This window comes from Protobothrops mucrosquamatus, unplaced genomic scaffold, assembly GCF_001527695.2.
Source record: "Protobothrops mucrosquamatus isolate PMUCROS unplaced genomic scaffold, P.Mucros_1.0 scaffold2046, whole genome shotgun sequence".
Classification (NCBI taxonomy): Eukaryota; Metazoa; Chordata; class Lepidosauria; order Squamata; family Viperidae; genus Protobothrops; species Protobothrops mucrosquamatus.
Window position 1 is genome coordinate 49,480 of NW_015388153.1, and position 13,087 is coordinate 62,566.

The 13,087-nt window shown below is 38.7% G+C and overlaps 1 protein-coding gene across 1 annotated transcript in view; it reads left to right on the forward strand.

Annotated features, from left to right (window-relative positions):
• The first annotated feature begins 115 nt into the window (after positions 1-115).
• LOC107294658 (cytochrome b-245 heavy chain) overlaps positions 116-13,087 on the forward strand; it is a 22,597-nt gene continuing 9,625 nt past the window's right edge. Inside the window, exons 1-9 of the mRNA XM_015823910.1 lie at positions 116-160; positions 1,548-1,643; positions 5,197-5,307; positions 8,044-8,128; positions 9,342-9,487; positions 9,696-9,886; positions 11,055-11,184; positions 11,797-11,889; positions 12,204-12,457. Coding sequence (XP_015679396.1) covers positions 116-160; positions 1,548-1,643; positions 5,197-5,307; positions 8,044-8,128; positions 9,342-9,487; positions 9,696-9,886; positions 11,055-11,184; positions 11,797-11,889; positions 12,204-12,457 — 1,151 coding nt within the window. The remainder of the gene's footprint in view (positions 161-1,547; positions 1,644-5,196; positions 5,308-8,043; positions 8,129-9,341; positions 9,488-9,695; positions 9,887-11,054; positions 11,185-11,796; positions 11,890-12,203; positions 12,458-13,087) is intronic.

Here is a 13,087-nt window from a genome sequence, read left to right on the forward strand (position 1 = left end):
AAGGAAACAGATTGTTGCAAGCCTTAGTCTGCACTTCCTTTTCTGAAGGGGAAAAAAGCACATACTATATGATAATCAAACGCAGCTCAGACTCACAACAGTTCTCATCGTCATCATGGGCAACTGGGTAGAGAATGAGGGACTCTCCATATTTGTCATTGTAAGTACATTCATTGTGCATTTTAAGACTAGTTTTCTCAGAGCTAAAACCCATTTAATTTCATAAAAGCATGTTCAGTTCAAGAGGTGCGAAAATCTAAACAAAAATGTCTTCCTGTTTTGAATGCATTGTAAATATGCAGTATTTTAAGCAAGAAGTGTGTTATAGCTTTAAAAACAATTAATTATAGAGAACTCTTAATGAAATATGAACTGTCCTGCTGAAAAAAATAGGAAATAAATATGATTTTTTAAAAACACAAGTTTAGTTAAAGGGTGGTAGCAATTTCAGGGCTTTTTATAAGTTATTATAAATTGTTATGTGAGTAGACGGTCTGTCCATTTAAAATATATATATTTCTTGGATTATAATATTTCTTATTGCTTTAATTTTTTGGTTTATATCATTTTATGTATGCCTTTAATTGTGTCTTTTTTTCCTCCATTGAAAAAGCTTTCAATACTTTTTTTGGATACCAGTATGATACGACCAAAGTTCTTTAGGATTAGTGTAAAACTAGGCTTTAGGATTAGTGTAAAACTAGGCTGGACCATGAGAACATGGCTTACTAAAGTTTTACCCAATTCCTAGAATTTCTAATTATGTATTATTGTAGATATTTCCTTTAGAACTAAGTAATTACTTATGTTACTAAAGTAGTCATATATAACAAAAGAAGCTCAGATTTCCAGGTAGATTCCAAAATGTGGACTAGCTTTCTGTGCAACTTTTGAAGCATACTAAAATATAATTAAAGTGCTTGATCAGCAAGCACACAGAGTTAATGACACTGACAATCATTGTTTTAAAAAAAAAAACCTCCACCACTAAGGATAAGATTTTAAGATGTTCCACTTAATTTTGAGAAACCTCATCTGCATTTAACATTGCTGGGATCAGTCTTTGGGAAAATCAGGGAATAGTCACCATCTTGCCTCTGCTAATGACATGGAAAAAGGGCCAGAATGTTAAGCAACAGCAGCAGCAGTACGGTACTATCGGTAGTCAGTGCTCTTTTATTGCTCTCAGTTAGGTTGAGGATGTGATTTGAAATTTAAAAACAGCAGTGCAGTTCTAAGTGTCATCATTTACCTAAAGACCATCATAATATTAAGATACTATTGAAAAGTGCACACTTTGCACTTGGGGAAAGAAGCCCAGCCTGCATGGAATATAATGCAATATAATTGTCTGAACCTATTTGGACTCACTGTTAAATGGAACTGTTAAAAGTAGAATTAGTTCAAATTGGGGTGCATAATCTTTTGACTTTGCTGCTTTTACCAAAATCTGGACTAGAGTTTCCAGAACCTATTCTGATCACTAGATCTTGCAATTATAATAAAAGTTCTGAAAATAATTTTAGGCCATGTTTTTCTTCTTTCAGCTAGTATGGCTGGGTTTAAATGTTTTCCTCTTTTGGTGGTATTACTTAGTATATGCTCGAGGGCCGACTTTCTACTATACAAGAGAACTTCTTGGGGTAAGTCCTATACCACATGCTGTTTTTCCCATGTTTCAGTGAACTTCATCACTGTTCTAATGTTTATTGGATATTACTGCTAATTGCAGCTCAAAATGTGCATCTCTGACTTATATGGCCAGTTCTAACTTTTCAAGGTGATCAGCTCTGAAAAACAGTAGTGACAGCTTCTGCAAATCCACAAGAGAAGGCAGGCAAATGACCACATTGAATGCAAGTCTCCCTCCTCAGCTTTTCTTTAGTGGTGTTATGTCTAAAGTCTGTATGGCACTAGGTCATTAATGCCAGCAGCCTCTCAGGGAACTCCCAGATAGTTAACCAAAATAGCCATGCATTATTTCCACTAAAGTCTATAGGTTCCCAATTGAATCTATGAATTTTAAGATGCAGATAAAGACAGCTCCAGGAAGTTTATTTGAGTTCTCCCTGAATCTACATGTAATAGTGCTTCAGGCTTAGTCTTCTGGTTCTCTCCTCTGTGATAAATGGTTGTCTCAGTTTATTCTGTATTGATGAGATTTAAGTTCCTTTGGCTGTATTCATTCCTAACAATGTCTGCTCTCTGTTCATAGTCAATCAACTTCAGTGGTTACCAACTTCAAGATGTGTCATCTGGAAATCCCAGACTTTCTCAGGCAGCTTCAAGCACAAATCTTAGTTGCTAAAACGCTGGGGAATTCTGGGACTTCAAATTCACATATCTTAAAGTTACTAAGGTTGAGAAACACTGGTCTACTCTCTCATAATTTGTAGGTTACCAGCAATGTCTCATTTCCCCCCCCCCCAAATTTGACAGTAAGTCTCCTTTCTTTCTGTTGTCCATATGACAATTGGATTGATTGAGAACCCACCTGTGATTGCAGCCATTTTCTGTGCAGCTTGCAAAGGTCCAGTTAAACCTTCAATGCTTCTCTTTGCTTTGGGAAAAGACTTGAGGTTAAAACTCCCTTCCCATTAATGCTGGCATAGACAAAATACATTTTCATTGCTTCTTTTAGCAGGAGACAAACTACTGGAGAGAGCAAAGTTAAACCCAGCCCCACCCAATGATCCTGATCAGAAGCACTGAAAGTTAGATTTAACTTTTCCCCAGAGATTCTGATTATCACTTCTTCTACTGTTAATTTTAATAGACCAATATCTGAGGGGTTTTTTTGCTGAAAATACATCAAGAAGAAATAATACAGTATGATATTATGCTGAGAGAGAAAATCTAGATACAATATATAGAGTATTATCTCCCAGCCATCTTTCTCTGTAATAAAAAGGCAATCTCTTTTTCTCTGAAATGTTGCAACTTTGTTTCAGCTTGACTGTTATAAAATGCAGTTGTCTGTTAAGCAATCTTAGAAGTCTCTGTTCAACCCATTTCCCCTTTTTTTTGTCCTTCCACTTCATATCTGAATCAATTGTCAAGCAAACCAAATATAGCACTCCTCCTTGTTTAAATATAATCATTGTAGGATAATAATCCTAAACCACCACCACCACCACCACCCCAAAATGAAGTTACTGGAAGTTCTGCTTCATTATTCTCTGTTACATCTATTACAAAGTAGAAGAAACAATGCATGGTGCATCAGGACTCATTTGTTTCTCCTTCCTTCCTCCACACACACACCCAGCTCTGGTGGCATGAACCTGGCACCGGCCACTACCACAAGAAGAGGGTGGTCTTCCAGGAAATATTCTTAAGTGTTGCTTAACAGTATTGCCCCATCAAGAACCTGATACTTCTTGCTTTATGCAGGAATAGGAAGCAGAGTTTGAGCAAGACACAAAGGGAAATAGTAACAACAGTACATTACAAATTCCTCTGGTTTAGTATTGTCCGCCTGTGTAGATCAGCGGTTCTCAACCTATGGGTCGTGACCCCATTTGGGGTCGATCGACCATTTCACGGGGGTCGCCAAGCAAGGCTGTCCGCCATTTTTTTCCCCTTTTCCGGCGGGTGCCTTACCTCCCTTGAGCTGGGCCAGCTGATGGTCGGCCTGCTCCGTCTCTGCCGCTTGCCAGCTACGCCTCGGCCGGCGCAGGGGGCGGAACCACGCATGCGCGGCACTCCCGGGCAGGGAAAGTCCTCGACTTACGACCGGTTGGGTAGTCCTTGACTTACGACCGGTTTAGTCCTCGACTTACGACCGGTTGGGGTCGCGGCATTAAAAAGGTTGAGAACCACTGGTGTAGATATAGAGCAATGCAGGCTGTATAGCCAGGTATCCAACTTTGGCAACTTTAAGACTTGTAGACTTCAACTCCCAGAATTTCCTAGCCAGGTTGGACGTCCCTGCTGCAGAAAAAAACATTTAGTTATTTCTCCCTTTTTTCAGTCTGACAGCAAATGAAAGGGTCTCAAAGTTCTGAAGGGAAACTAATTCCAAAAATTACCACAAGTCAATAATTTTTGAAATGAGCAGAAATATTTTTAAGAGTGGAGGGAAGAGAAAGTTACTGGATAAGAAGGGTGGAAGCCACAAATCAGATGTAACTGTCAAGAGAGTGCCACAGAAAACAACAAAACCAATGAACAGTCACAGGGGCAGTATGCAATAGTAGTTAGAGTCTCAGGAGAAACTCCCCATGTTCCTCTTAAAATACTTTTCTTCCCTAATTGTGTTTAAGCAATGTTACGGTGATCTTTTCCCTTTTGCTCCATCTGCTGATAACCTTTCTTCTGGTGAGATGGTCATCCATAGGATCACAAAACAAGCTCTTGCCTCCATAGAAGCTTTGAATTTACATGTCACTCTGTCTCTTAGAATCATACTGTGACCTTCAGTTAGTATCAGTTAGTATGTTATGCCAACAATACAAGGTTTCTTGGTGTACATTAATTTGCAATTGGTGTTTGATTCAGACGTAATCCTATTTTTCCTCACATTCATATATACAGTATTGCAATATTTTTTTGTAAATGGCACCCCAGAAGCCCATGACTTTTCAGATGTTGCTAAAATACAATTCCCAGCATCCCTTTCTGTTAATTGCATTGGCCAGATCTGCTGAGAATAGCTCAATAACACCCACAGTCCCTATACCAGTGGTGGCGAACCTATGGCACGGGTGCCAGAGGCGGCACTCAGAGCCCTCTCTGTGGGCACGCGCGCTGTCACCCCAGTCCTAGGCCTTCAGCTGGGTTTTATAAAACCTTTTCGCTTTAGGCCTCCGTCACTGTGTGCAAAAAAAAAAAAAAGGTTCAATCAGTCAATTTCAACTTCTCGTGGGAAAAAAAAGATCTTGCAAAGTTGGAATTGATTGATTGAACTTTTAGTCCCGGCCAGTCTGCCGTTACCACCATAGCCACGCCCACCCAATGGGCCACGCCCACCCAATGGGTCACGCCCACCCGGCACTCAACGATGCATAAGTGGGGTTTGGGTTGCAGTTTGGGCACTAGGTCTCTAAAAGGTTCGCCATCACTGCCCTATACAATTTTAATGTTCATTCTCCCTTTTGTGCAGGGAACCCAGTCCATTAGGGCTTTTAGTTCTGTTTCAATGTATCCCTAAATGATATTGCTTGATTAATTGTGATCCCATTGTCTGATATTTAGCCTTATTTGGCATTGGCCCGGGCACCTGCAGCATGTCTGAATTTCAACTGCCTGTTAATTCTGCTTCCTGTCTGTAGAAATCTGCTTTCCTTTCTCAGAGGTTCAAGCGCAGTAAGTATTTGCTATTATTAATGAAAAAAAATATTCATCCTAAGCAAACGAGGGTTGTCTTCTATTCTTTTAATTTTGTAGATTACCTGCAAATATTGTGATAGTGAATGAAGTTTCTCTGAAGATGATGTTCTGACTTCTTTGCACAGTTAAAACATGAGGCTATTCAGAGCAGAGTCATTGATTGAAAAGGACCCAGTTACTGATCGGGTCAGACAACATATTAAACCAGGGTTTTCTTAATCAATGTGGTAAATCAACTATTGTGACCTGGTTAGATATAAAGCTAAATCATAAATGGGTTTATTCATGCATACTAAGCTATGGTTTCTTTTAATCATGATTTTCTGAACAATTCATGACTACTTCCAGTCTTAAATACGAGCGGTATGATCAGACTTAAAAAGCTATTTCTGATTTGTTTTTCCAATTTTTAAAAGTATTATTTCCTCATATCTCATTGATTGCAAGGGAAAATCAGTATTCTCCAAACTGGGCATCTGTAGAAGTGTGGACCTCAATTTTCAAAATTCTCAGAAGGATAACACTGTCTGGTGAATTCTGGAAATTGAAGTCAATATATCTGAAGAATGCCCAGGTCAGGGAATGCTGCAAAGAGGCACAAAAAGCAAACTAGGGATAAGCAGAAAGCACAAACTGGTCCTAATTTAAAATTATCCCAAACCAAAAACATACAAAGAGCTCAATTGAATGCCAGAATAGCTTCTAAGGGGTAGCTGTTGTAGAAGGAAGGTAAAGAGAAACAAGATATGCCAATCTTCTAATGTAATTAAATTAATGTTTCACAAATTAGGATCTACACTGTCTCAGCGAATTTCAAATTGGATGCCATCTTTAAATCTTTTGAAAAAAATATTGAAAAAACTGGATAAGATGGATAATTTTGTAAAACAAATGCTGAAGTTACAAAACAAATCTCTGGAGAAATAAACTAACGACAGAATGGACATCTTAGAGCAGAGGTCCCCAACCTTTCTAGGATGGCGGCCCAGAAGGAAAGGAAGGGGAAGGCATGGGGCTGCGTGAACACACGCGACGCAAATGGGGGCGGCACAGGTGTGTGCGTGATGCTGGGGGTGAGGCTAGCGCCCATGCGACACTCAGGGCAATGCTAGCAGGGGGAGTGTGCGCACTGGCCAGCCATTCACATGGCCCGGTGGCCAAGAGGCCAAGAGGCTGGTAATGGGCCATAGCCCACAGGTTGGGGACCCCTGTCTTAGAGAATAAATAGGAAACTGGGGATACAGAGTTTGAAAGAGGAATGGATAATTAAGCTCTGCTGGAGCTTGGAGAAAAAGAATTTATTTGAGATTTAGAGCCATTCCAGAAATTCCAGGACATTGTTAGAAGAAAGGCTGTTCAGCCTTTGGCAGATTTTTTTAGATTGGCAACAGAATGAGCCTGGAGAGGAGATTAATGAAGATCAACATACAATCAAGACTAAAGACATTTCTGTTGGATTGATGGACAAACAATTGAAAAGAGTATGTTTTACTCTGTTGTTATGTATAATAATGGTGGTGAGTCTTTTATATGCCCAATGGTGGAAAGACTCAATAATACCTACAATGGAAGAATGATTAGTAAAGTTGATGGTATTGGCTGGGATTGATGTAAGTTTCATTTATATCTGTTGTAAAAGAAGTCAGAAGTCATTCTCTTTTTTATATTTCTGATTATTTTTTATTTTGTTACATTTCTGTTGTCTCTCTCTCTCTGTTTCTTTACTCTTTTTCTTATTATTAGTTCTTGTTAGTCTTTACCTTTCAGTCTTAAAATATGATAGTTATTTTTTTAAAAAAGAAAGGTATTCTTTTGATACTGTGGTCCCGAATGATGAAAATCCTGGTCAGTTATTACTAGCATCTTACCTATGACTAGAAATGAAGTAAGAACGTTGAATAAAATTGGTAGAATATCTTTATAATACTCTTGATGCAGTATTCTGTGCTTACTGAATTTCAAGGCTGCTTCATATAAAACACATTGTAAACATGTCTAAATATGAAGTTACCAGGGTATGAACTGCTATATCAGAGCTACAGTAAAGGTCATAGCTGACACAGTAGTGCAGGGGTGTCAAACTGGCAGCCCGCGGGCCGGATGCGTCACACACAGGCCACGGCCACCCGGCTCCGCAAAGGCAAAAAACACATCATAATACGTCACGTGATACCCGTTTGACACCCGTTCACTAGTGTAAGCTGCAAGAAATCACTTTTTGCTATAGGATCCCTTGTGTCCCTAATAAATATAATGGATTCAGAGGGAATACAACTTTTCCAGAACGAATTGAAAACAATATACCCAGATGTATAAAACATCGACTAACAGCACATACATTTTGTCCAGATTGAACTTCAATTTATTGCTCCTTAACTACTCCATAATTGTAACATGCATTGTTTTAGCACTTCCATTGTCCACCCAGATGAATAAAAAGGAAATATGGAAATGACGATAATTTAAAGCTAGAAAAGAAAAACAGTCATGTTACTTATAACCGAAGGCACTTTCACAGCCAAGGGCTCCTCATTTGATCAGGCCTGAAACAGATTCAGTGGAGGCAGATAGTGACTGGCAGTGGAATCAGCAAACATTATGAGGCATTGTTCAGTAGCAGTCAAGAATGGGTAGCTAGCACTTCAAACTCAGAAGAGAGAACCAAGAGAGACAGATTGTATTGTCGTATTTCACTTTTTCTTCTGAATCTAGTGTTGCTCAGTGCGTGTCAGAAGACAGTTGGACAGAAATCTCACATTTCACAAACTGGTGGCCTGGATGATTGCACTACATACTGGTGGGTGTTCCAAAGTTCTATTTTATTCAAAGTCTCATCAATTTATTGAACAAAACTCATACTGAAAGAACAAGTTTCTGGAAAGGCATGAGAAGTAAAGAAGACAAAACATTTATTAAACTGAAAGAAGAGAATATTTGTAGCTCAGGATTGGGTTGTGGGGTCCTTGGTGCTCTCTGAGCTTAGTTGTTTTCTTGAAGATGTTTCATTACCACAGTATGTAACATCATCAGTGCTAGACCATTTGTTAAACCATAATACAGTTGAATATGGAATGAATGTAGCCACTGTGTTTTATAAACCATGGTTTTTAACCAGTGGTGGGATTCAAATATGTGAACAACCAGTTTTCTATGTGGATGCTGGTTCTGGAAGTCCGTTCTGGGCCTGGGCAACAAAAAATTAGCTACCAGTTCTGCCGAAGTGGTGCGAACCGGCTGAATCCTGCCACTGTTTTTAACTTTCTCTGCTGTACAAATCCAATCATAGTCAACAAATTATGATTAAGTAAGCCATGATTTAGTACAGTATATAAACCCAGATTATAATGCTGAGCAACTACCAAACCTGTAGAGGATGAATGAAAGAGAAGTTTATTCTGTATAATTATATTTAATTTTAGATGCCTCAGGTCATCAATTCCTATACAAAATATTAAAAATAAATACCTTTGTGAACTTTTTGGTTTAAAAGAAAGTAGAAAGAAGAGGAACATAATTAATCTTGATACAAATTTATTGGGGCTTTAGAAGTTTTTCATTATTGTGATCATGTTCTAGCAAGATATCTTTTTCATGTCTTGTCAAATTCCTTCATCATTAAATGCACTTATTTTGCCTTGTTGTCAAAGTTCTTGTGCTATTTTATATTTATTTCCAAACTTTTAATCTACTTTTTCAAATTTTGCACAAAACCATTCACAGTTTAATTTTTTAAAAAGCCACCTCATTACAACAGGAGAAAAATAATGCAATTAAAATAACTACGTATACAACTTATTGTAAGAGTAGAAACAAAATGAGCTGTATCTGTAAAGTATGTGTCTTATAGATTTGTTTTTATGTTTTATAGGATGTTTCAGTTTTCAAAATAGTTAGCAAAAAAGGCACCTTTCCATATGAAAAAACAAAGCATTTGAAAAGTGATTTATCTCTTTAATGTGTTAATATATTTTTCTATCCCGTTTTTTTATTTATTTTCTATTTTTTGCCAGCAATCCATACAATTGCACATTTATTTAATGTTGAAAGATTGGTGGATGCACGCACTGAAGAAAACGGAAGCATTAAGGCTGTACTGTCTGATCTAGGTGATCACTCAGGCGAAACTTATCTGAATTTTGCCAGAAAAAAACTTTCGGTAAGGAGATGGGAGAAAAACCAGAGAATTATTGTTTCTCACGCATGCATACAGATAGATTTTATTTTTCCTATAATCATCACTACCCCTAACAGAATGCTTTTTCTTGGGGATATTGTTCCTCGGCTTTGAAGCAAGAGAAGTTATGCAACTCTGTCAGAATGGATGTGTTTGATGTGTTTATATCAACCTGCTTTTTCCTTTCCAGAACCCTGTCGGTGGCCTCTATGTGGCATTTACAACCTTGGCTGGCCTCAGTGGCGTTATCATTACACTGTGTCTAATACTAATTATCACATCATCCACCAAAACCATTCGCAGATCATATTTTGAAGTATTCTGGTTTACTCACCATCTCTTTGTTATTTTTTTTGCTGGTCTTGTCATCCATGGATTCGGGTAAGTTTCTGCACTTATTCAGATATCACATTCAAGAACTGCCTAGAAACGGTATCAAAGGGGCTATCTTAGGACGATCTATCAGAACAATAAATGACTGTAGTCTGTAACAGAATCATTTTTAACCTGATAGCTTTAGACCGGGGGTCCCAAACCCCAGTCTGTGGACCGGCACCGATCCACTGCATGCCAGAAATCGGGCCTCACAAACAAGCAAAGTCCCATCTGCAGGATGCAGGTACCACATGAAACCGTGCCCCCCTCTGGTCTGCAGAAAAAACTCTCTCCACAGTACTGGTCCCTGGTGCCCAAAGGTTGGGGGCACCTACTTTAGACTATAACTCCCAACTGGTCATGCAGTCTGGGGCTGATGGAGTCATAATTCAAAATAACCAAATGTGAGCTCCTGAAACAGCTAATATGAATGGGCTCATTTCATAATGTTTTGCTTTTTAACACTGAACTTGAAGATATATGTAAGTGGATCAGTGGTGGTTGTTCGAAATATGCAACTGTTTAAATTACATAGCTCATATGTAATGGCAGCGGACCGGGATACCTTCGAGACCGCCTCCTGCCACAGATTACCTCCCATCGGCCTGTACGCTCCCACAGGGTGGGTCTCCTCAGGGTGCCGTCGGCCAGACAGTGCCGGCTGGCGACCCCAAGGGGGAGGGCCTTCACTGTGGGAGCTCCCACCCTCTGGAATGAGCTGCCCCCAGAGATCAGGGTGATCCCTGATCTCCCTTCCTTCCGCCGCGNGCCCTGAGTCCGCAAGGAGAAGGGCGGGATATAAATTCAATAAATAAAATAAAAATAAATAAATGTGTGGACTAGAAAGTAGCTAAAATGTAGGTATATAAATTAAAATTACTTAATAAGCAATAGAACATACTGTTAGTTCACATATTGTACTATGACACAATGTTTGTTCATTCTGATTTAGTGTGATGTATAAACCACAACATGTGTGGTGTTTAACATACCATGATTACACCATGGCTTGGTGTGAATGTCTGAAATATGATGCGTGACTATCATGGGAAATATATATCAATAAATATATATTTCATTAATATGTTGAATTCAGAATTAGTGGAAAATATTCCGGTCATGCTTTAATTGCTGTGGATGTATTGTTTCTACTAATGCTTGGTGTTATTTGCAGAAGAATCGTTCGTGGGCAGACCAGTAAGAGCTTAAAAGACCATGATCCAGAAAATTGTGCCACAAATTACACAGTCTGGGGGGAATTATCTTCATGTCCTAAACCACAGTTTGCTGGAAATCCTCCCATGGTATGATCTATTGCTTCCTTGTTAAAAAAAATAATACTACACAGCTGGAAAGACTGCTGAATTTTTAATGTTAATATTAGAGTTTGCTGAAAGAAAGGAAAGTTAGAGAAAACAGTTGCAGGTTCAATCGGACCGTAACTTATATGAACATCATTATAAATATTTGATATAAACATCTTTTCATTCATATGTTCAAGAGTAGTTTCAGATGAAGGACAACATCTCTCTTAGCAGAAATAGACTTCTGAAATTAGAGATTTGAGAAAGTTGCAGTTTCCTATTAACCAATTACTGTAAGTTTTTGCAGACAACAAACTTATCTATACAAGAGGGCTATACAACCAGCCCTGTCCAATTGCACAACTGACACAAATTCTGGTACATACAAAGCAGCCATCTTTCTATTTAAGAGAATGAGTGGGTTCACATCTTGTGCTAAATTATAAAGTGATTGAGTTTTAGTTGAACATGTGATATGTACTTAGCCGCTGTGGTTTGAAAACCATGGTTTCAGTTGAACCATGTTAGAGGAATTCACGGAATAGTGTCATGTGTGAACATTAAGAAAAGTTGAACAATTCTTCATTCTCCTTTTACTCATTCTGTTGACAGACATGGAAATGGGTCGTTGGCCCTATGATTCTGTATGTTTGTGAGAGACTGGTGAGGTTTTGGCGCTCACAGCAAAAAGTGGTTGTTACAAAGGTAAGAGTCATGCCACTCAAAATGTTAGTCATTTTGTTGTCGCCTTGTCATCAGTGATACCTACAGATAATGAGACCCAATGCTGGGAAGAAACTTCCAAATTAATTATCAAAGTATTTAATATATTTATTTGGAAGTCTTCCCAGCATTAATATATTTAACAGTTAATCATTATGGAAGTAACATTTTCATTCAAATCATTATTCTAAATAAAGATTGGAATACCTTTTGTTACTTCCTTTATCAAACTTGTGTTAACTTAGGACAAATTTTCATTTTCTCTGGCCTTCTGAGAATTTTATTTCTTGTGTCAGGTTGTCACACATCCTTTCCAAACCTTTGAGCTCCAGATGAAAAAGAAAGGCTTTAAGATGGAAGTTGGACAGTACATTTTTGTCAAATGTCCTGAAGTGTCGGTACTGGAATGGCATCCTTTCACATTGACTTCGGCCCCTGAAGAAGATTATTTCAGCATTCACATACGTGTTGTAGGGGACTGGACAGAAGGTTTGTTTAAAGCATGTGGCTGTGACAAAGAACAACTCCAAGAAGCTTGGAAACTTCCTAAGTATGTACACATCATAATAATAATTATATTTTCTATGAAATGTCATGTTATAAAGTGTCAATTAAGTTTGGATCCTTTCAATGCTATTCACTATCAAAATGGGGAAAAAATCTTAAATGGCTTACCGTAATTGTACTATGAAAGATTAGATATTCCTTGACACAAAGAGATGAGTTTATCAGCACTGGGAACTCAAACGAGAGTGCATTACAATTATTATTCTGGCTTGTCGCATAGTCAGCCAGATATTTAGACTGGATTTGGCACTTTTATCCACCTATCAAATCCTTCCAAAGGACCTGGGATAGGCAGATGTTTGTTCAATGAATTTAGGCCTATGTTAATTTAAAATTATATTAAAACCCAGCTAAAAATTTCCCCTAGGCCAGTCCCGCTTGCTGAAATAGCCATGTCTTAAGGGCGCGGCGGAAGGAAGGAAGATCAGGGATCACCCTGATCTCTGGGGGTAGTTTGTTCCACAGGGTGGGAGCTCCCACAGAGAAGGCCCTCCCCCTTGGGGTCGCCAGCCGGCACTGTCTGGCTGACGGCACCCTGAGGAGACCCACTCTGTGGGAGCGTACTGGTCGATGGGAGGTAATCTGTGGCAGAAGGCGGTCTCGGAGATATCCA